The sequence below is a fragment of the Cervus canadensis genome, chromosome 22, assembly GCF_019320065.1.
Source record: "Cervus canadensis isolate Bull #8, Minnesota chromosome 22, ASM1932006v1, whole genome shotgun sequence".
Taxonomy (NCBI): domain Eukaryota; kingdom Metazoa; phylum Chordata; class Mammalia; order Artiodactyla; family Cervidae; genus Cervus; species Cervus canadensis.
In genome coordinates, this window is record NC_057407.1 from 53,001,415 (window position 1) to 53,025,971 (window position 24,557).

General features: G+C 43.3%; 1 protein-coding gene across 1 annotated transcript in view; it reads right to left on the reverse strand.

Annotated features, from left to right (window-relative positions):
• The window catches only part of STT3B (STT3 oligosaccharyltransferase complex catalytic subunit B), a 102,661-nt gene extending 94,125 nt beyond the window's left edge, over positions 1-8,536 (reverse strand). Inside the window, exon 1 of the mRNA XM_043441938.1 lies at positions 7,801-8,536. Coding sequence (XP_043297873.1) covers positions 7,801-8,102 — 302 coding nt within the window. The 5' untranslated portion in view covers positions 8,103-8,536. The remainder of the gene's footprint in view (positions 1-7,800) is intronic.
• Positions 8,537-24,557: the final 16,021 nt, after the last annotated feature.

Sequence of the window (24,557 nt, forward strand, 5' to 3'; positions counted from 1 at the left end):
CATTTTAGAAGTCAGAAGTCAATTATAAATTACTATATTTTAATTTTTAAAATAGTATGAAAAACAGTATATGCTGTAATATTATCTATCCATCTATCTAAAAAAACAGAATCCAATGATTTAAATTTAAAAACCAAATTCAGTCCAAGTCATCTGTAGGTTGGAGAGACTGCGAGATATCACTAAAGAAAAGAACATCCACAGTATGAAGAAAAATCTTTAACTACTTGAGAATAGCTAATGAACCTGCAAGGCATGAAAAAGAAATTAAAAGGAAATTCCAAAAGAAACATTACCAATTTGGTTATCAGCAAATCGCTAGTACTTCACTAACAGAAACAGAATTTCTTGATGTTTTTCTGCGGTTAATATTTCCCTTGAGATAAGAATAAAGAAAAAATCAAAAATAGAAGTTTGAAAAGTTAAACTATGGAAACTAGTAACTTACAGAAATTACAGATAACTGATGCAGTTTTGAAAATCATTAGTTCTAAAAGAGTCAAACTTCACACAAAAGCCATTTCCATAGCTAAACTTGAACTGCGAACATCTCCCAGACTGTCGATTTAAGTGAAGGTAGACACTAACTTCCCCTCATCTTTTGAAGTAACAATCTCCGAACAACTTCTCAAAACACTTCCTCTAATGCAAACACAAATGCAAAGAAAATACAAAAGAATTTGGCCAACCCACAACTATACTACCTTAGAAAGAGTACTCCAGTCCTCTGGCAGCCAGGATCTTTGTCCTGAAAACAAGACAAGCTGACCAACATTAACTCTTTAAAAAGTCCTTTAGACTATAGAATTCCAAGAGCAGAGAGTCAGGCACTACTTAGCCACTGAACAGTAATGACCATAATTCCCTTAACTGGAATGGCTTAATACTTCCAACTTCATTTCTCTTAACTTTTTATAGACAAATCTAAATGAAAACATTCAGTTGGATTCAATCATTTTTCCCTCTCATTCAGCAATTCCCTTAAAAGCCCCTCTCTGAAAATTGCCTAGTCATTCGGGTATAACAACCTTAAGCCACCATCAACTCTTCTCTCTTCCCTACATCAAAACAAACGAAGTAATTAGCCATCATCCAACTAGTGAGTGTGTAGTTAGCTAGAACAGGAACTGTGTGTGCCCAGGCATTTTGATAGGCCAATGTGTTAAGACTTAATCAGGGCGGCTGATTAAAAAACATAAATTAAATGGAGGACGCTGTCATTTAATCCTGCCTTGGAGGCAAAAGATGTAATAAAAAGGACAGATTTTGGAGAACAGGCAGACCTGTATTATTCAATCTTTGAGAGTAATATTGCATTGAAATATCTTTTATCTACTGAAATAAAAGATGTTACCTTATCTCTTCAATTCTAAGATCTAAAATCGAGTTATAAGACCATGTAAAAACTAAGCATTTATCACTTTTTAGAACATACATTCAAGTTACCCTGCAATATTAAGTTCCAAAGAAAGAAAAGTCACAGATGACATGGTCAGCTTTTCCTAGAAATCTGCTTTTCTAAAAATAGTACAAACTTGAACAACAGAAAGATATTTACCAACTTAAATACAGGTTATATTCCAAAATATGTTAAATGTCTTTCATTTAAAACTATGAAAGTCCTTTTCCAAAGAAATAAGGCTCATTGAAAACCATGAAAGTCCTTTTCCAAAGAAATAAGGCTCCAAACAGTAGTTTGGTTTCCTGGCAAGTCTACAAACGCCAGTTAACCTACATTTACCTAAGATATGAGAGCCTTGAGTAGATGCTCCTATTTCTTCCAGCCCTGACCCTCCCCTAACAGATTTTTCTTTTAATCTTATAGTATTGCCTGGTAGCTCAGCTGGTGAAAAATCCACCTGCAATGCAGGACACCCTGGTTCCACCGCTGGGTCTCCCTGGGTTGGAAAGATCTCCTGGAGAAGGGATAGGCTACCCACTCCAGTATTCTTGGGCTTCCCTGGTGGCTCAGACGGTAAAGAATCCACCTGCAATGCAGGAGGACCTGGGTTTGATCCCTAGGTTGGGAAGATCCCCTGGAGGAGGGCATGGCAGTCCACTCCAGTATTCTCGACTGAAGAATCCCCATAGACAGAGAAGCCTGGTGGGGTCCATGGGGTCGCAAAGAGTCGGACCCAACTGAGCGACTAAGCACACACGTTCTGTCAATTTCTAAATTCCTGGAAAAGTAAGGCCATAAAAACCCTCTCAGAAAAAGAGCAAGAAGTTTAAAAAAAAAAAAAAAAGCCACCAGAATAAAGATTAAGCAAATGAAGGAGTAAAGATGGAAAAGCAGGTTAACCATTTAGATATTTTTCCCTTTCAAAAGTATTAATTTTGCCCATGTGTTACAACTGTGGGTTCTACATTGTTTGAAAATGTTTTCTTCTCAATTTATTGCAGGGACTGAGAGAAGCCACTTTTGCAATCATACATAATATTCAATTACACATTCCATGTGAATAAAACATGGCAAAAAAAAAAAAAAGAGCATGAATAAGACTCATCAGAAAACTCCTTGGTGGTCCAGTGGTTAAGAAGCCACCAATCAATGCAGGGGACAGGGGTTCAGTCTCTGGTCCAGGAAGATTCCATGGGCCAAGAAGCAACTAAGCCCATGTACAACTACCGAGTGCTTGCGCTCTAGAGGCTGTGCTCTACAAGTCACCACAATGAGAAGCCCACGCAGCGCAACTGGAGAAAGTCTGTGCACAGCAATGGAGCACAACCAAAACGCTAAAAAAAAAAAAAAAAACAAAAAAACCTCCTAATAAGCACAGGCTCACCAACAAAAGGTTTCTAATAATTCAAATGAGTTTAGGAGTTCCACAAAAACTAAATCTTATAAAACCAACATCAATACCTTCAGAATTTCTCCTGAGACATAGGATTCAACTTTGGAGAAGGGAATGGCAACCCACTCCAGTACTCTTGCCTGGAGAATCCCATGGACGGAGAAGCCTGGTAGGCTACAGTCCATGGGTTCGCAAAGAGTAGGACACAACTGAGCGACTTCACTTTCTTTTCACTTTCAAGTTGTTTAACAGACTTGGGCTAAAACCACTCACTTATAATGTACTCAGGTGAGCTACTAACCAAAACCCAGAATGACTGAATCTGATTCTAACCTGCAGTTCAATTTGAAGATGACATATAAATGGTATTTATGCTCATTATATTCAAGTATTATAGAAAATGAATGCTACCCAGAGATAAGAGCTCCTCTTTATCACAGAGTTGAGGAACAAAGATAACATTCTTCACATTACAGTGTATTATTAGTATCCTACAAGCAGGATTTAAAAGCAGTAATGGACAGATAGAAAGACATGATAAAGCAAATTAAGTAAATACTAACTGGCAAGGGAAATGGCAACCCACTCCAGTATTCTTGCCTGGAAAATCCCACAGAGAGGAGCCTGGTGGGCTACAGTCCACGGGGTCACAAGAGAGTCAGACACGACTTAGCAACTAAACAACAAAGTGCAGAATGTACATGTTCAGTATGAGTGCTCACTGTAAAAATCTTTCAACTTTTCTGTATGCTTGAAAATTTTCATAATATAACAATCAAGCAATATACTGAGCTGCTGAACTGTACAGTGCTTTATAATTCAGGTTAACTGCAGTATTGTCTTTTCCTAATAGCATTTAGTTTTCAAAGTAAACAAAATGAGGGAAAAAAATGTTTCAGTCACTTGAGAATATTAATCATTCCATTATTTCTGAGAGCATGCATACACTGATTCATAAGAAGATCCTACGATGAAGACAACTTTCTCATACTGCACAAAGCACCCAAAACTTATTGAAAGCATAAAAATCAGAGAAGACAAAGCATGGACAGGCTAGCAAGTCTGCCCATATTCATAATAGCTGGGTCAGAAACTAGAATGCAATTCCTTAATCTAAGTTTTTCAGACCAACATTGTGCAAACTGCTTATGGCAGTAACGGGTGTGCAATCTTGTTCAAGTTGGCCCTCAGTACATGAATCAAGGCAGAAAAAAGTTCCAGAGTGGTTGCTGACAGAGCCTAACTTCCCCAGCACCTATGAGACGCCTCAGGAAACCTGTGATTACTACCTACAGGAGCCACCACACTCAGCCAGTGGGAGCAGGTCCAATCCCCTCATCCAACCCAGGAGCTCCACACACTTCCTGCGCCTCCTCCCTAAGTGTTCTTACAAGTGGAAAGATCTCCAGAGCTCAAGGCTTGAAAAGTTTTAAATTACAATGAAATCAGTGACAGTATACCTGTTCTGAAGGGCCTCTGGATTGCTGTTGCTAATGATTCCGTAAAGAGACTTAAGACTTTGTGACATTTCTGTTCTAAAATTGGTTTTGTTACCCATTTTGTCATCTTCAGAACTGAGGTCAATAGCCTCTTTTTGTCATCTGTCAAGTAAAGAAAAACATGGAGACCTCAAAGTACAGGAAGTAGTCCCCAACTTACAAACAGCCTACGTTCCAAAGGTTTATCACTCTTCTGAAAATGTTTGTACAAATTAACCTATTTATACCAAAGTTTCAATGAAAAATTGCCTCCCAAGTTTCCACTCCATAAACTGCAGCTTTCTGCCCTGCCACCCTTTTACAGTTAACTGCAGTCAAAACTTAGGCTGAGAGAATTCTCCTTCCAGGGCTCCAGGGAGAACCCCTTTCCAACCTTGCAGGCAGGGGAAAAGAGCAACTCTTTTATAGGGAGCTTTTCCACTGCATCTGTGGGAAAAGCTACCACAATTTAACAAGATAATGGTTATGGGAAAAGCATTTGGTTAATATAGAAGTATTAACAGCTACAACAAAAATAAGTAGAAACTACATTCTGCGCCAAATAAAAAGATAAAATAAGGTGTTGTTAAACAAGTTGGTCAACCAAATGTTTGCCAAGTACAAACAACAAATTCTCAAACTGTGTCCTCATGTATGATCAACTCAACTGATAAGGGGGAAAATTACTAAAGTGAAGCAGTGAACAGAACGCAACAGGCAGTGAAGTTCTGAAAAAGTGTGGTGTACTTCAAAATTCAATAAATATTAATGAACATCACATACCACCCCTTCTAACAACTGGTAAGATTTATAAAATAACTTGAGTGACAAACTTTTTAAAAAACAAGTATAACTTTGTGACAATGAGTCACCCTTGGCAGCTAACTATAGTCTTACACAATGTAAATACCACTGTTAAAATTTATAGAAATAACTTAAAATCAAACAGAGGAAGTAAACTTTTCACTAAAAAGACCTCAGAAGTGAAGCCAGTGTACAGAGACATGAAAAAAAAAGGATCAGGGAAGGTCAGAGAAAAATTGGTTTGTGGGTACAGAACCTGAGAGGAACATTCAAATATTATTAAAGGTTCATGTCACTACTACATGTTAAAACAGTAATCTGAGAGACTCCCAAGACAGTATAATACTTGAGTGTTTGTAGAATCAAAGTGCTGGTACTATTAGTAGCTTTGAAGAAAAACTACTTTTAAAATCTAAATTTTTCAATAAGAATGGATTTTAAGAATAAGATACCTGAATTCTTTGAAAGACATGACAGGAAAAACTAAGTGAGAAACAAGGAATTTTTTTTTTTTTGACTGAAAATTCTCTTATTAAGTCATCTGAATTATATTTAAGATATATACTGGCAAATCTCCATTCACAATAAAAGATAGGGGAAATTCCTTTAATATAAAAGGCTATTTACTACTAGTCAGAATTATCAAACATTATGAACATAAATGTTTAACCAAGAATATAATAAAACGTAAATATTAAAACTATCAGTAAGCCGAACACCTACATCAAATAGATCTTTAAGACTTTTGAGGCTTATATATCTTTAAAGTATATGAATCAAAGTCAAATGTTCTATATTCTGCTAAAGGATGCTTCTGAAATGTGTCTTATACACAGAAAATGGGATTTTTGTGTGAGTAAAAAAGGATTTTATTCTCCAAAAACCCTTGGAGTATATTTTCAAAATTAGGGAAGAAATCAACTTTTAATTTTTTGCCATATTAAAAAAAAAGTATCTGTGAAGCAATCCAGTAAGACTTTTCATGACTATAGTATTCAATTTTAGTAGAAACTCTTTGGCTGGCTTGATGCACAGGTCTAACCTTCTTTCAAAATAAGGAAAAATACCAATCGTCTCATTATGCAGCTGTTAATTTCTCTGCAATCTTTAATTTAAGCCTCAACGTTACTAATAAAAATTCTGCTTTTAAAAATTATACTCTCTGAAAACAGAATTCACAATTTTTGTTACCCGAAACGTTTGGTCAACCATGCACTTCTGCTCTTGTAATCTGAAAAAACAGAACTTTCTCTTTTCACATTGTTCAGCAACATATTAGCAGTTTTCATTTTCTGGTTCCAATTTCATTTTTATCTCACTTGCTTATGTGTTTAAAAGCTAGGACTAAGAATATTCTGGTTCAGAAGGCTTCACAGGAATTTATTTTCTTCTGTGATTCCAAATAACACAAAACCTATTTTAAAAAAGAAAAAAACCTCTAAAATGCTTTTGAAAACGTTTCATGGAAGCATGTCACAGCTGTTAATTGTCTATGTAAATTGAATTCTCCAGGAGTGGACCCCTCTGGTGTTCAACAGATGATGCACTACCAATTTTTCTATCTGTGACAGAACTTCAATTGGTATTTTAACATCACTCCCCCAAATATTTATTAGTCATATATTTAGCAACTCTCAAGAAGATTTTCTCTCTTTAATCCCAGCGATAAATACCAGTTTAGTCGGGTCTGATTATAAGGAAGTAAGATTAACTCAACGGTGATGGGTCAAAATGAATTAAGCTGGTTGAAAGGCATAGGACTAAGACTAAAATAAAACCCACAAGCAACTTAACCCAGGCTGGGCAAGTTGCAAAAAAAATTAAAGCACTCTTCCTATCTAAATAATTCACAGACCAATGAATTAAATTATATAAATTAGCCAATGCTCTTAATGGGGTAATTTCCTAAAACCTGAGGTCAGTCCCTGATGCCATGTGCAACTTCAGTATTAAAATCCAGGGCTCCATCCACTATGCTACTGTTTGTTCTCTAATCCACAAACCTTCCTACAGAGACCAATAAAGGAATTAATGTAACGCTTTCGGATATCGTGCATAACATACTGAGGGTGACAGTTTGGTTCAGAGTCATAAGCCAAGGTAACTGTGGACCGGTGAGGTGCGGAATGCACTTAAGGGCCGTGAAAAAAAAAAAAAAAGCCACTCTTGACAATATCTCACGTTAAATAAATTAGCGTCCCTAGCTTTCAGATCACTTTCAGGGATATTATTTCCTTTCCTCCAACACCTCGCTCCCTCGCTTTTTCCCTTTCCGTCTGAGAGCCCAGAGAGACCACGTAAGAGCGTGCAACTGCGAGTCTGAGCAGAGGAGGCTCCGGCACATCGGGACTCACCTCCAACTGCAACAGGGCACCCCCCTGGGCGATTCCACCCCAGCCAACCGAAAAGGCGCCCGAGAAACTGAACAGCCCCGGGCAGTGGGGAGGCGGGGAGTCCGCCGTCCGGCACCCCGCGAGGCGGGTCGGGCTCCGGTGGCCGAGCCGGCCGCGAAGAGCCACGTTCGCCCTCCCGGGAGTCGGCAGGCTCGCCCGGCCCGGGTCAAGGTCCCGCTCGGGCCCCGACGCCCCGCCTCGAGCCGCGCGGGGAAACTTCGCCCGCAGGCGGGGGCGCGCCCGAGCTCGGGACCCACGGCCGGTCCGGGCAGAGCGGGCGGTGGGGGGTGGGGGGGGAGCGGCGGCGGGGGAGGGGCGGCGGGCACTCACCACGGGTCGAACTCGTGGATGATGCTTTCGAAGCGGATGACCGCGAAGAGGCGCGAGCTGAAGCCGGCGAGCCAGGCCAGGAAGAGGATGGTGAAGGAAAGCAGAGACTGCCAGCCGGCCGGCTGCGACAGCCCCCCGGACAGCCCCGCAGGGGCCGGCTTAGGCGCCGCGCCGCCCGCCGCCTTGTGCGCACACTGGGCCCCGGGCCCGTGCCGGCTGTTCCCCAGGGCCATGAGGCCGCTCCACGGGGACGAGTTGAGGGACGACTTGTGCTTGCTCTCCGGGGCCGAGGGCTCCGCCATGTTGTGCCCCGGCGGCGGGTCTCGCTCCGCGCCGCCGCCGCCGCCTGGTGCGAGGGGTGCTGGGCGGGGACCCAGAGGAGGAGGAGGAGGAGGAAGAAAGAGAGGGAGGAGGGAAGAGCGCGGCGCGCGTCCGCCCTCAGCGCCGCGAGGCCAGGGAACTGGGGGTGGAGGCGGCGGCGGGGAGTCTCCGCCTCAGCAGCGGCCGCGACCGCCGCTCTCTCAACTCGGATGGCCCTTGCGCCCCTCTAGCCATCCGTCTTCTCAGTGCAGCTGCGGCAACGGCGAAAGCTGACGGGACGAGGGCGCCAGAGAAAGAGCAGGAGCAGTCGGAGGCGGCTCCACCGCTCCGAGCGGCAATGACATTCCCCTCACAACCGCCGCCCGCCGCGCCGTGAGGAACAGGAGGAGGAGCCCCCGGGCGTCCGGGCGGAGCTCAGGCTACCTCTGACTCCGCCCCCGACCCAACAGGAACTGGCCCCTCCGCCTGTCACAATGCGACAGGTCCGTGAGGGGGCGGGCCCAGAGCCCTGGTGCCGGCCAATAGGAGCGCGAGCTGGGGCGGGGCTTGGCCCAACCGTTCGCCTCTCCCCTCCCCCTCCCCCTCCCGGCCTCGCGCCCGTTGGCCCGCAGCGGCCGTGCTGCGCGGCTACGGCTTCATTGTCAGTTGAAAGAGGCGGTTTCACGCGTCTTTCTAGGCGCCGAGGAAGTGTGCTAAGGCGTTGCGTGGAGCTGAGCCGGGCCGAGAGGGTGGGAAGTGATAAAGGACAGCCGGATGGCCTCCCTTAGTACCGGCTTAGGGGACTCGAGGAGCGCCGCGCGGACCGGCGAGGCTCTCACGGGCTCTCCGCGGTCGTCACTTTTAACCCGCTTTGCGCGGAGCGCCCAACACGTGACTGGGCGCGCAGGCGCTCTGCCCTAGTGCCCGGCGCGTAGGTCGGGCGCGCAGAGCTCGGCCGCCGCTTGGCGCCCGCACTTGGCGCGTCAAGTGAACCGTCCGCGGCCGCGCTCAGATGCTGTTCTGCGCGCTGCGACCCGCCGCCTGCCTCAGAGGTCGCGCGCGAGGACGCGTTTGCCGGCGCTGGAAATTCGTTGGAGCCGGCGGAGAAGCCCCTAGCTCGGGAAGGACCACGTGGGGCAAATGAAGCGCGACTTTCTCCGGCGTTTTTCACTTGTATTTTCCTGAACCAGAGATCACTTTGATTCTCTGGAAATGTGGGCAAATGTAGGAAATCGTTAACAGTTGCGTACATTCCATCAGTCGAGTGAAACTTTCTGTGAACTTTCAACTATTACCCAATCCTGTTTTTAGCAGGTGATAGCGAATTACGGATTCCTGTATATGAAGTTTTGCACGTCTAGGTTGTATTTTTACACCTTTCTCCCCGTTTACCCACGCCCCTGCCCCCACAAAGATAGTCCTACCGGGTAGACTAAACTCAAAGCAAAATGAGTTTAAATATAAGTGGGGTAATCAAGTTTTATTGAAACTATATTTCAATGAAAATTAGCGTGTGTACAATATGTTAAGACTAGAAGTGCTCTGATATGAGCTAAATGAACAAATATCGTTAGAGGCTGCTCTGTAAAACAACTGGATCCAGCTACGTAATCTTAGCCCACTAAGTGATTAACTTTTCTCTCCTTTGCCTACAATAATAAATAAATAAATAGTCTCATTAAAGAAAGAATGAAAAGGTTTCCAGAAATAAACTTTCCCACTAACGACTTAATAGCCGACATTTATTAAACATCCACATTTTAATGAAAATTATGATAGAATATTAACTGAGTTCTGTTGTACCAGAATTCTAGGTGACACGCTGTTAGTCAGAGCTCTAACCTTCTAACATGCCGGCATTTAGAGAACTTGTGCCTAGGTTCAATGAACCCAGGTTCTATCTGCCTAAAATAAATAGTTTTTATTTTAATTCATTTGGATAATCTCTATTTATTGTCTTTTGTGTAGATGATGCCTATTCAGTTGTGCATTTTCTTCTTTTGCTTCCTTTTTGTTGTTTAATGGCCAGAGCCCTGGTCTGAAAAGTAACAAGTCTTGGTTCTGGTCCCACTTTGTTGCTTACTAGCCATGTAACACTGCACAAGTCATCTGCAAGCAGTCGCCCTTTCTACTCTTCAAGTCAATTGTTAATATCAAATTAGACCACTTATCTGGAAATATTCTTCAAAATTTATTAAGGTACATATACAAATACAGAGTATCTGTGAGGGTAAAAGCAGCAGGGAAAACTGTTATTCTTCATCTTCACTCACTCACTCACAGACTCCGTTATTCATTGAATGAGTCTGTGACACTCTTTGTCAAAGCCCAAACCTTCTATGCTAACTTGTTGTTCGGTCTCTAAGTTGTGTCCAACCCTTTGCAACCCCATGAACTGAAGCACACCAGGCTTCTCTGTCCTTCACTATCTCCCTGAATTTTCTCAAACTCATATCCATTGAGTCAGTGATGCCATCCCATCATCTCATCCTCTGTCGCCCCCTTCTCCTCTCGCCCTCAATATGTTCCAGCATTAGGGTCTTTTCCAATGGCTCAGCTCTTCACGTAAGGTGGCCAAAGTATTGAAGCTTCAGCACCAGTCCTTCCAATGAATATTCAGGGTTGATTTCCTTCAGGTTGATTGGTTGAAATCCTTGCTGTCTGAGGGATTCTCAAGAGTGTTCTCCAGCACCAGTGTTCAAAAGCATCAATTCTTTGGTGTTCAGCCTTCTTTATGATCCAATTTTAACATCTGTACATGACTACTGAAAAAACCATAGCTTTGATTATGTGGACCTTTGTCAACAAAGTGATGTCTCTGCTTTTTAATACACTGTCTAGGTTTGTCATAGCTATTCTTCCAAGGAGCAAGTGTCTTTTAATTTCTTCACTGCACTCACCATCCACATTGACTTTGGAGCCCAAGAAACCAATTTTACATAAATCTTAATTTACGTGAAAAGTTAATTAAGTGTTTACTTACTGAATGTTGATTATACTGAAAGTTCCGTGCCCTTCCTGGGGCTTATATCAGAACACCTTTATGCCAAGCTCTATGTAGACCATGGTATGCAGGAGGGAACATGAGGGATGTGGTTCCAGCCCTAGAGACGTGAATGTTGACTAAACCATCACACTAAAGTGAAGTGAAATTGCTCAGTCGTGTCCAACTCTTTGCGGCCCCGTGGACTATATAGGCCACCAGGCTCCTCTGTCCATGGGATTTCCCAGGCAAGAATACTGGAGTGGGTTGCCATTTCCTTCTCCAGGGGATCTTCCCAACCCAGGGATCAAACCTGGGTCTCCTGCATTGCAGGCAGACTCTTTTAACCTCTGAGCCACCAGGGAAGTCCAGCACATTACTAAGTATCAGAAATGGAGTGTGACAAACACAGTGGAAGGGAGATACAGGGGGATTTGATCTACACAAGATGAAAATATTACCCTGAGGAGGCAGCACTAGAGCTGAGGTCTGGAGGTAAAAGAGTGAATGGACCAGGGGAAGAAGGATGGAAAGAATTAACCAGAGAAGCCAGGCAGAGAAGCCCTCAGTGGGGCTAGCGGAGACAAGTACCAGGAACCCAGAAAAGGACCAGCATGGCCACAACACAGATAGTAGATAGGAGCTGAAGAAAAGGCCAGATGGTGTGGATCATGGTAAGAGGTTGTTTTTTTTTTTCTTTTGTTGTAGCCAAAGAGTAATAGGAAGCCATGAAGAGCTTTAAGTAGGATGTGGTATGTGTGAGATGGGGTGAGAAAGATGATTAGGTGTGTGTTTTGAAATGATTACTGGTATGCAGTGTGGAAAGAACTTTGGAAGGGGGAACCAGTGAGAAATCTCATCAAGCCAACAGATGTGCCAACATCTGATATTTCAGAGGTTACTTCTGAGAGGAATGCATTACTGAAGAACCACAAAGGAACCCATAGAAAGAAATTGCAATAAGGTTAATTCTCAGTTTCCAGCTCACCAACATAGAAAAACAGTTTCCAGTTTGTGCATGAAGCTTCGGTGTATTGTTTTATCTCTCTGAACTTCTTGATCTGATTAGGTGCTTATAATGTCCTCAGTGAGTTCAAATCTCCAAGGAATTAGACAGTCAGTTGTAAGCCATGCAATGTGATTAGTGGAGTGGTGATACATCGGGAGCAAAGCAGAGTGCACCCATTTCCACCTCAGGGCTTCTGAGGAGAGCAAATGTTTGAGATGAAACTTGAGTAAAAATTCACTAGACACACCAAGAGGGATGGGGGAGGGTAGGATTTCAAACAGGAACAAGGAAGTCCTTGGAATTTTCGAAGCTCAGTGTTAATGAAGGTGCATTGGAAGATGAGGGTGCAAAGGAGGTAAGAGCCATGTTATCAAGGATTTGTCTGCCTTGTTGAGGCGTTGAGGTGTTAACTTTTAAGCAGCTGGGAGTCATCAAAGGATTTAGGACAACAATAAAACCATCAGACTTGGTTGATGGAAAAAAAAAAAAAAAGGTTTGATGTGAAGAGTATACTGGAAAGGGTGAGAGTTGAGGGTGGGATCCAGAGAGGAAGAACTAGATTGGAGAGGTGTCAAGAGAGCCAAAGAAGAGTCTGAGGTGGAGGTAGTGTCACAGAAATGGGGAGCACAAAAGACAAGGCACAGATTTGGAGGGAAGATGATCAGATCAGCTTTGGACATGTTATCAGACTCTTGAGGACATCCAAAACATAGACAAAGAGATCCATCCAAGCACATAGCTAAAGAGATCTGGGGACTTCCCTGGTGGTCCAGTGGCTAAGACTCCCTGCTCCTAATGCAGGGGGCCCAGGTTCAATCCCTGGTCAGGGACTAGGTCATGCCTGCCACAACTAAAGATCCTGTGTGCCACAGCTAAGACCCGGTGCAGGACTTCCCTGGTTGTCCAGTGGTTGAGAATTCGCTGCCAAGGCATGGTACATGGGTTCGATCCCTGTTCTGGGAAGATTCCATGTGTCAGGGGGCAACTAAGCCCATGCACCACAGCTACCGAAGCCTGGGCACCCTAGAGCCTGTGCTTTTCAACAAGAGAAGACATATCAATGAGAAACCAGCATTTAACCGCAACTAGAGAGTAGCCCCCACTTACCACAACTGGAGAGAGCCCGTGTGCAGCAAAAACCCAGCACAGCCAAAAAAATAATAATATATTTTTTAAGAAGACCCAGCACAACCAAATAAATATTTTTTTAAAAAAGAGGAAGAGATAGATCTATTGCTCAAGAGGAAGAGGTTATCTGGAGATAAAGGTTGGGCCATTGATGAAATTTTGGTGGAACCAAATTTAGAAAGAATGAGAAAGGGATTGAGGACAGAACCCTAAGGAACTCCCAAATTAAGATGAAAAGTGAGCCCGCATGGGAGGTGAGACAGGAGCCAAGGAGATGAAAGAATGAGCAGAGAGGGTGATGTCCCAGCAGCTCAGTGGAGAAAGAGGAACAGAGGGAGGCTGGCGCTGGCAGAGTGGAGCAGTGCAGTGTGGCCCCACGGGAAAGTGTGCTATGTTTGGTAACCAGGAGTTGGTCAGTTACCTTTCACAAGGCTGGTGTGGGGAAGTGGTAAGGAGCAGAAACCAGATGGCATTGGGCGAAGTGGGGAGGGAAGCAAAGAGTACAGGGGCAGGGCCTGTAAACTGCACTTTTTTAGAGGTCTGGCTTAGAAAGTACACGGATCAAGTCAGGCCAAGAAAAGACAAAGTGATTGATCCTCAGCATCTGGCATTTCCACTGTGGGCAAGAAAGACTTAAGTGATGATTCTGTATCTCATGAGAGGCCCAGGTCACAGAGAAGGTTTCATCCTTCCTAGAGGAACAGAAACAGCATGGCCAATACTCCTGTACTGGACACACTGCAGGCGGGGGCAGCCAGAGTCTGGCATTGAATTGGCATTTATAAAACTTTGTTGACTGAGGAACTCTTGACTCTTACATCATCCCATTTTGATAAGCATCAGTCAGAGGACCTGATGGTGACCTGTAGCCCCAGAGAGGAGACGGAAGCAGAGAGGGAGAGATGTGGGAGAAAAGTGATAGGTTTGTGAACTCCCAGAAGAAGAGCTACCTGGTGGTTTAGAGCACAGGATCTGGAGACAGCCTGCTGGAGATCAAACCCAGCTTGACTTCTGAGTCACATGGCCTTTGGCCCATTTCTTCACCTCTGTGTGCCTTGGTCTCCTCATCTTCAAAGTGTGGATAAGGGATAGCACCTTCCACTTAGAATCCTGTGCTGTGTGCTTAGTCACTCAGTCATGTCCAACTCTTGTGACCCCAGAGGTTGTAGCCCGCCAGGCTCCTCTGTCCATGGGATTCTCCAGGCAAGAGTACTGGAGTGGGTTGCCATTTCCTTCTCCAGGGGATCTTCCTGACCCAGGGACCGAACCCAGGTCTCCTGCATTGCAGTCAGACTCTTTACTGACTGAGCTACGAGGGAAGCCCCCACTTAGGGTCCTAGTGAGGAATAAAGGAAACAATCCAGGACAGGTTGGACCAACATCTAGCACAAGGGAAGCGTACAATCCACGTTGGTTTTTGACGCTATTACTGGGCCTACTTCTGTATCTAGAATGATGACAGATGGGCTGTGAGACTTACTTCTGTGGATCTCCTGAAAAGACTCCCCGATGACCTCAGTCCATCTGAACACTTCTCCATTTCTTTAAACTAGAAAGTGGCTGCTTGAAATCAACTACCACCTAGGAATGCTGTCTCATTGAAATAGCTCCTGGATAAACTAGCAGGCAGTAAGGTGGCAAGAAAGTCTCAGAGACTGGGTGTGGTAGGCAACTTCTAGGGATCCTTGATATCTGGTGTTCATACCCTGTGATCCCCTCCACTAGGTGTGGGCTGGATCGAGTGACTCACTTCTAAGCAACAGAATACAGCAAAAGTAATGGGTTGTCACTTCGAAAACTAGGTTATAGGACTTCCCTGGTGGCCCAGTGGTTAAGAATCTGCCTGCCAATGCAGGGGACATGGTCCAGGAAGATCTCACAGACAACTAAGCCCACTGGCCGCAATTATTAAGCCTGTGCTCGAGACCAGGAGGTTTCCCTGGTGGCTCAGACAAGTAAAGAATCTGCCGCAACATGGGAGACCTCGGTTTGATCCCTGGGTTGGGAAGATCCCCTGGAGAAGGGAATGTCTACCTACTCTAGTATTCTTGCCTGGAGAATTCTGTGGACAGAGGAGCCTGGCAAGATACAGTCCATGGGATCACAAAGAGTCAGACACGACTGAGCGACTAACACTGGAGCCCAGGAGCTGCAACTATTGAAGCCCAAGAGCCCTAGAGCGCATGCTCTGCAACAAGAGAAGCCAGCACGATGAGAAGCCCATAAACCACAACTAGAGAGTAGCCCCCACCTGCCACAACTAGAGGAAAGCCTGTGCAGTAAGGAAGACCCAGCACAGCCAAAAGTAAATAAAAATTATTTTTAAAAATTAGGTTATAAATAACTAGTCTCATCTCCCTCCCCTCCTCCTCCCTTCCCCCTCCCCTCTCCTCTCTGCCTCCCCTCTTTCCCCCTTCTCCTTTTCCATCTCTTTCTTCTTCTCTCCCCTCCCAGGAAAGCGAACAATGATATTATGAGGAGTCCCATAAAGGGGCCCCATGTAGCATGGAACTATTTTCTCTGGCCAGCAGCCTGTGAGGGCCTGAGGCTGCCAACAGCCGCAAGAGTTTGTTTAGCAGCAGATACCTTCACAGCCCAGGCCTGAGATGACTGCAGCCTATGGAGGCATCCTGAGCCAGAGGACTCAGTTGAGCCACACCCAGATTCCTGATTCACAGAAACTGTGAGGTAATAAATGTGTATTATTTTAAGCTTTGTGTAATTTGCTACACAGCTATGGATAAACTAACCCAGAGGAAATAAAGAGTGACAAGGTTATCAGGATTTTTCTCATAAATTTTCTAACAATGTACCTAAATAACCCACAAATATGAAATCACTGAATCACCCAAACAATTTCTAAGGCACACTTAGCCCATAAGATTCTTTGGGAGAAAACAAAAAAGTTTTCCTGGTCAAAAAATAGACATGGGGACTTCCCTGGTGGTCCAGTGGTTAAGAATCCACCTGCCGGTGCAGGGGAACCAGTTCATTCCATCCCTGGTCTGGGAAGATCCCATGTGCTGCAAAGAGTAACTAAGTCCATGTGCTGCAACAAGAGAAGCCACAGCAATGGGAAGGCCATGCACCACAATGAAGAGTAGTCCTTATTTGCTGCAGTTAGAGAAAGCCTTCGAGCACCAACAAAGACCCAGTGCAGCAACCCTTGCCCCCCAGAAAAAAAAACAACATCATTTATTTTCCTCTTGGGAATGTGTGATAAATACTGCCATACTCAATGCTCTGGAAAATTTTGGAATAACTTGATTTTACCCTGCACTGCCTCAGCCTATTTGACCCTAGGACCTCTTTTCTTCATAATACCCTACCCATTAAGAGGCTGTGAAACACCTAGTCCTCAGACATAGTTTGGGAAACACAGCATGAGATTAAAGCTGACAATTCAACTTCGGCTCTAGAACTTGAAGAGCCTTTCATGTGGAAGAGCCCTGGACGGGCAGCTGAGAGTTACATTCTGGATCAGGTCTTGCCAGTAAGTCAAGTGACCTCAGGCAGCTCCCTGAAGCTGCCCACAGGAACCTGTCAAATAACTAGAGCAGCAGAATTTTTAACTCTGCACAGCCCTGCAAGGTTGGTTTTCATTCTCTTGACTGCTGCTTTGCCATTGTAAAATAGCTGCTAAAGCTCCAGACATCATGTCAGCATTTGAAGCAGAATGTTAGGGGAACAGGAAGTGTCAATCCTGTATGTCTCCCCTTTTTAAGGAAAACAAAGTTCTCCCAGATATCATCTTACCTTACCTTCTCTTAGGTCATTGGCAGGAACCCACTCCCCGCCCCCGCCACCCCACTGTGATCACTTTGACTTTCTATTGCCCCAGGGCCCCACTGTCACTTTACGCATATCTGGCCTTGTGGATAGTTCAAGCAAAAATCCAGAAATTGGGTTTTAGTGAGTCTGATTGGCCTGTCTTTGATCAAGTGCCAATTCCTGACCAAATACCTTGGCTAAGAGGATAAGAAATACTCTGTGATATAGACCAGTGAGGTGGCTGTGTTCCAATAAAACAATTTATCAGAAGCTGTTGGGTCAGATTTGGTCTGCACGTCGTAGTTTGCCATCTCCTGAACTACAGTTTTCCTCATCCCCGAAATGATGTACACGGGAGAGCCTGATTTATTACTACTACTATTATTATTACTATCATTGCTATTACTGAATGCTTTACAGAGGTAATAGAGTTACGTGAAGACTCTGCCTCCCTTCCTTTGTCCTGAAGCCAAATTCCCTCACTTTTCTCCCTGTAGGTAATCATTTTTCTTATTTCCTTTTGTATTCTTTGAGCATTCTTTATGCAAAGGCAAGCACATAGCTTTCTTTTCCATCCTTTTCACATGCTTGACACACTTTTCTATATCTTGATTATTCTTTCAAATATTTGTCTTCAAGATCTTTCCACATCAGTTCATAGAGACCATTTTCATTCCTTTTTACAGCTGCATGATATTCCATAGAATGGATGTAGCATACTAATTTAATCAGTAACTCACTGGTGGGTGTTTGAGTTGCTTTCAATTTTATGACACTGCAAACAAGGACAAAATGAATAGACTATAAAGAAGTAATTTTTCCCAAGTGTGTTGACTGCATAAACTTATGGAAATTTGTAATATTTATAATTTCAGTAGATAAATTGTCTGTTATATGGGCTCGAATCAATTGCCTTACCAGAGTGTGAGAGACCCACCTTCCAGGGCTCATCAACAATGTACATTGAGAAAGGGTTGGCCTGGGGACTTCCCTGGTGGTCCAGTGGCTGAGACTGCACGCTCCCAATGCAGGGGACATGAATTTGATCCCTGGTTGGGGAACTAGATCCTGAATGCTGCAAATAAAGATCCTGCATGCCACAACTAAGACCCAGAACAACCAAAAACAAAAAGAAACGGTTGTCTTTTTGCCAACTAGTGAGATGCAAACTCATGGTTTTAATTTGTATTTCCCTTATGCATAAAGCTTAAGGGTACCTGATTTTATGTTTCAGGCAATCTTTTCACATCCTCAATGAGGCAGAGTTGCCAGCATTGATTGTGTATCTTTAAGCATACTTATCAGGGTAGTAGCTCCAATATTATGGAAACCATTAACATGTATAGTTTTATTTGCTGGTTGCTCAGAAAACGAGGTCATATACATTGAATTCATGCAAATCTGTTCCTAAAAAAATTCCCCAAACTCTTTTACTGTTTAATTTAGCATATCCTGTAGATTATCTACTCTAGATCATGTACTTTATGAAAGTACCTTTGAAGTAATGAAGGGATTTTTTATGGTGCATTAAGAAATTCAGGTAGAATATTTCTAAAGATAAAGTAACTGCTAGCAAATGCCTCCTCTGATAGAAAGGTGGTTGTTTCATTTTATTTTAATGTCACGAAGTTTTGTGCTTTCCTGGTATGTAGCTAAATTGTGCACCTCTTCCTGAGAGCCTTATAGGAGCAGACAAGTAAATAGGTTGCTTTCAGTTCAGTTCAGTTCAGTCGCTCAGTCGTGTTCAACTCTTTGCAACCCCATGGACTGTAGCACACCAGTCCTCCCTGTCCATCACCACCTCCCGGAGTTGACTCAAACTCATATCCATTGAGTCGGTGATGCCATCCAACCATCTCATTCTCTGTTGTCCTCTTCTCCTCCCGCCTTGAATCTTTCCCAGCATCAGGGTCTTTTCCAATGAGTCAGCTTTTCGCATCAGGTGGCCAAAGGATTGGAGTTTCAGCTTCAGCATCAGTCCTTCCAATGAATATTCAGGGCTGATTTATTTTAGGATGCACTGGTTGAATTTCCCTGCAATCCAAGGGACTCTCAAGAGTCTTCAACACCACAGTTCAAAAGCATCAATTTTTTGGTGCTCAGCTTTCTTTATAGTCCAGCTCTCACATCCATACATGACTACTGGAAAAACCATAGCCTTGACTAGATGGCCCTTTGTTGGCAAAGTAATGTCTCTGCTTTTTAATATGTTGTCTAGGTTAGTAAATAATATTTTTTAAAAATATATTTCAGTTACAGTCATAGTGATCTAATGTACTGCAATCACCAGTTCCTATACACTGGGGATTTTTAAATATAAATTGCAAAGTGATCACAGAATCAATCACTGCATTGTTTGTAAAAGATTGTGTTAAATTATATTCTAATGTAAAATAAGTTGGGGCTTCCCAGGTGGTGCAGTGGTAAAGCATCTGTCTGCCAATGCAAGGGACACAGGAGAGGTGGGTCCAACCCCTGGGTTGGGAAGATCCCCTAGAGGAGGAAGTGGCAAGGCATTCCAGTATTCTCGCCTAGGAAATCCCACAGAGAAGCCCGGCAGGTCCATGGGGTCCCAGAAGAGTTGGACACGACAGAATGACTGAACTCCACAAACACTCACACTCACAGACACACACACACATGCATAAAATAAGTCAGAGTGAAGTTCAAAATTTATATAATATGAAGATACTGTTCATTTCATCCTATAGGTGTCCAGAAAACAGGAAAACTTGACATAAGGGTTTTTTTCTTGCTGAACCAGAGAATTTAATATATATTGAGCTTCAGAATTTATGTATTCATTTTTTAAAATCTCCCCACTTCTTTCTACTGTAAATTGTTCATATCTCAAATATTCAAAGTTAGATACAATAATTATTTTGCTGAAGAAATATCTTCCCCTTAATAACTATACAAAACAAACTCATTTACTAAGGAATTAGAGGAGATTTTGTTGGTTATTAAATTAGTGACATAATGAAGAATGGAAGGCACATTAGCTGGAAGTTATAAAATTGAAAATGATGTTATAATTTGGATAATAAAAATAAAATTAAAAGGAGCTGAAGGAATATATTAATTGTAAAAATATTCTGAATACCTAAAGCATTATAAATGCATGTACGATTGGGGTGTTCATTTTATTTCTGATAGTGTGGATTTCTTAGCCTCTTTCAGTTTTCAAAGAACAGAGATGTATTTGGGTTCCGGGTAATGGAATTTATTGAAAGGATGCACAGAGGAGGAAAAGAGAGACAGGAAGACCCCTCTACAGCTGCACAACCAGACCTCAAAGAAAACAATAAGTTATTTTGGGATGCACAGCAATTCTGGTGTCTCAACAAAACTCCACCGGGCCAGTTGCATGACTTGTCATCTTCCTTGCACCCTGTCCGTGTGCTGACGCCATTATTCTGTCTTGGTTCCCATTGTAACTGCTTTCCTGTCTTCACCCTTTAACACACTCACTGTTCTTGTTCTCAAAGCCTCTTCCTCAGGCTTCCTTATGGCTCCCGTCCCTCTGTGGCTTAGTGCCCTCTCTCTCTCTCTCTTTTTTAATTAATTAATTTTTTAATTGAAGGATAATTGTTTCACAGAATTGTGTTGGTTTCTGCCATACATCAGCAGGAATCAGCCATATACATATACATCTGTCCCCTCCCTCTTAAAGCTCCCTCCTGCCTCCCACCCCATCCCACCTCTCTAGGTTGTTACAGAGCCCCAGTTTGAGCTCCCTGGGTCATAGAGCAAATTCCCATTGCAGTGCCCTCTCTTGAACATCTTTCTGCTTTTCATGAAATCTTTGCACATCCATTTTAGATCCGTTTTCCCAGAAGGAGCCCCTGAGATGGGCTTGTGTGTGACTTACTGAGGAAGTGCCCTCAGGAGAAATTGTCAAGGGAGAGGTCAAGGAAAGGGAAGAAGCCCAATAAGGATGTAGCTAGATTAAAAAAAAAAAAAAACTTGAATGCACAGCAGCGGCCAAGCAAAGCTGTGAAGCTAAAACTGAAGGCCTGGTGGAAGAATGTCACCAAGAGACAGACGGTCAGCAACTGTGTTCCAGACAGAGTGAGTGTATGTTTGGTGAAATGCCGAGAACTTCAGCACTTTATCCTTGGGCCATGTGGTAGGGCCAGCAATGCTGTCCTTGATGTAGGATAACCTGAACATGTCCATGGAATTTTCAAGTACAACTTTTGATCCAAATAAGAATACAGGAATTGGACGGGGCCAAAGTGCTGTCATGGGCTTTCCTGGTGGCTCAGCGGTAAAGAATCAGCCTGCCAATGCAGGAGATGCGGGTTTGATCCCTCGGCCAGGAAGATCCCCTGGAGAAGGAAATGGCAACCCACTCCAGTACTCTTGCCTGGAGAACCCCATGGACAGAGGAGCCTGGCGGGCTACAATCTCTGGGGTCTCAAGAGTTGGACATGACTGAATGACTAAGCACACAGCACAGGATTCTAAGTGGAAGGTGCTAACCCTTATCCACGCTTTGAAGATAAGGAGACCAAGGCACACAGAGGTGAAGAAATGGGCCAAAGGCCACGTGACTCAGAAGTCAAGCTGGGGTTTGATCTCCAGCAGGCTGTCTCCAGTCCATCCTAGAGGAAATCAGTCCTGAATATTCATTGGAAGGACTGATGCTGAAGCTGAAACTCCAATCCTTTGGCCACCTGATGTGAAGAACTGACTCATTTGAAAATTTAGGCCCTGATGCTGGGAAAGATTGAAGGCGGGAGGAGAAGGGGATGACAGAGGATGAGACGGTAGGATGGCATCCCCAACTCAATGGACATGAGTTTGAGTAAACTCCAGGAGTTGGCGATAGACAGGGAGGCCTGGCGTGCTACAGTCTATGGGGTCGCAAAGAGTCGGACATGACTGAGCAACTGAACTGAACTGAGCTGATGGTCTGTAAGACATTCGTCTATGGAAAACAACTTAGATACTCCAGTAGGCAGAAAAGTCTGATCCTAAACCTTGCATATTTGAAGACATAGTCTGTGTTCTTTCTATTGCATTCTTGTTTCACTGCATGTGTTGTTATGGACTGAATTGTGTCTTCCTCAATTCATATGTTGAAGCCCTAATCCCCAGTGTGACTGTGTTTGGAGACAGGGCCTTCAAAGAGGTAATTCAGATTAAGTGACATCACAAGGGTAGGACTTTAATCTAGTATGACCAGTGTCCTTACAAGAAGGGGGAGAGACACTAGTAATGTCTCTCTCTCTGTCCTTGGTGGTCAGAGGAAAGGCCATGTGAGGACACAGCAAGAAAGCAGCCTTCTGCCACCCAAGGAGAGCGATCTCACCAAAAACTAACCCCTCTGTCACCTTGATCTTAGATTTCCAATCTCCAGAACCGTGAGAAAATAAACAGAAGTTGTTTTTATAGCTACCTAGTTTGTGATACTCTATTTGGGAAGCCAGAGTTGATTACAACCTAGCTGATCAATACATTTTTCCTTAAGTGACTTTCTCTCCTCTAGCATATTCACACAAAAAACTTAAACTTAGAACACAGCTAAGGTTTATTCCTCACTCATTGTTCACAGCCCAGTGGGCTTGTGGGGGGTCATGCGATTACTCACAGATGGGCTAACTGAGGCTTTACCAACCTTTAGCAACAGCATCTAGACCACAGTGGTTTTCTCCATCACCATGGAGGTGAACGGAGACCCAAAGGGCCACCATAGGACTGAAGAATTGAAATTTTCCGTCCAGAGGTAGCCTGCATCACTTGCACTTTTGGCCTATGCCAGAACTAACCACATGGCTTTAAATGTAACCAGGGGCTTAGAACATTCAGGGGAACCCTTGGTTATCCAGTGAGCAGCAAACTTCACGACTAGAGAAAATCAAAACTCTTCCTGACTATAAAATAGGTAATCTGTCCATTAGACCCTAAAGTTTTGGGGGTCTGGGGAGATGTTTTGCCTTGGTATCTTATTTCACTGTTTTTTGTTTTCTTGTTTGTTTTTTTTTTTTTAATTGCCAATTCCTTTTTCTTTAAATTTTATTTTTATTTACTTATTTGGCTGGCCCTAGTCTTAGCTGTGGCATGCAGGATCTTTAGTTGCGGCATGTGAACTCTCAGTTGCAGCATGGAAGATCTAGTTCCCTGACTAGGTATCAAACCCTCGCGTCCTGCATTGGGAGCTCAGCGTCTTAGCCACTAGACCACCAAGGGACTATTTGTCCCTTGCCAATTCTTTATTTTATTTTTTGACCATGCCATGGGTCTTGTGTGATTTAGTTCCCCAACTAGGGATTGAACCTGCACCCTCGGCAGTGAGAATGTGGAGTGCTAACCACTGGACCCCCAGGGAATCCCCTTATTTTACTGTTTAATGTACCAGTTGCAAATGATTTCTCTTCTAGTAAATGCAGAAAACTGAAAAGGTAGCAGTAATGGAGTGATTAAGAGCGAGGCCTTAGAACCAGACTTCTTGAGTTTGTATCCTGGCTCTTTTTATGGGCTGTGTACCCTTGGGTGAATTACTCAACCTCTCTGTGTATCAATTTTGTCCATTTATTAAAGGGCATAATAATTATATTAATAATAGGGTCTATATAATAAGGTTGTCAAGATTAAGTGAGTTTGTTGAAGTGAAGCCTGAGGACTGAGCTTCATACAGTGGGTGCTCAATAAATCTTGTCATTATTATTACTGAACCACTTTGCTTTTCACTGAAGAAAACTATTCTCCAGCTGCAGCATCTAACTTCAGCCAGAGCTTGTGGACACATGTGCACTGGGTCACAAAGGGAAACCACATAAAAGGGAATAACAGTGCAAACCTCAAACCACTCTTGGAAAAACAACTCAAAGGTCATGTTCAGTTGAAAGTGGTTGGGCTGTGTGGTCTTCAGCAGCAAAAGCGAGGGTGTGTGCATGCAAAGTATAAAATGTCAAGCAGAGAGATGTTGGACAAATGACACATGCAATTCAGTCTTAAGAGTCCATTCTCATGTAGCCTTTACATAACATAATGGGCTCAGACAGGGTCTTGTTATTAAAAAAAAAAATTTTATCTATATTTTGAAGTATAGTTGATTTACAATCTTGTGTTAGTTTCTGTTATACAGCAAAGTGATTTAATTATACATAAATATATATTCTTTTTCATATTCTTTCCCATTATGATTTATCACAGGATACTGAATATAGTTCCCTGTGCTATTCAGTAGGACTTTGTTGTTCATCCATTCAAATATAATGGTTTGCGTCTGTTAATCCCAAACTACAATCCATCTCTTCGCCCTCTGTGAGTCTGCTTCTGCTTTGTACAGAAGTTCACTTGTCATATTTTAGATTCCACAGAGAAGTGATATCACATGGTATTTGTCTGACTCACTTCACTTGGCATGATCATCTCTAGCTCCATCTATATTGCTGCTAGGCAACATCTCATTCTTTTTCATGGCAGGGTAATACTTCATAAATAGTGCTATTATGACATGGGGGGTTCATGTATCACTTTGAATTATAGTTTTAAACAGAGTCTTACATATACATGAATCAAGAATTAAAAATAGACTAAAAATACAGATTTCATTTA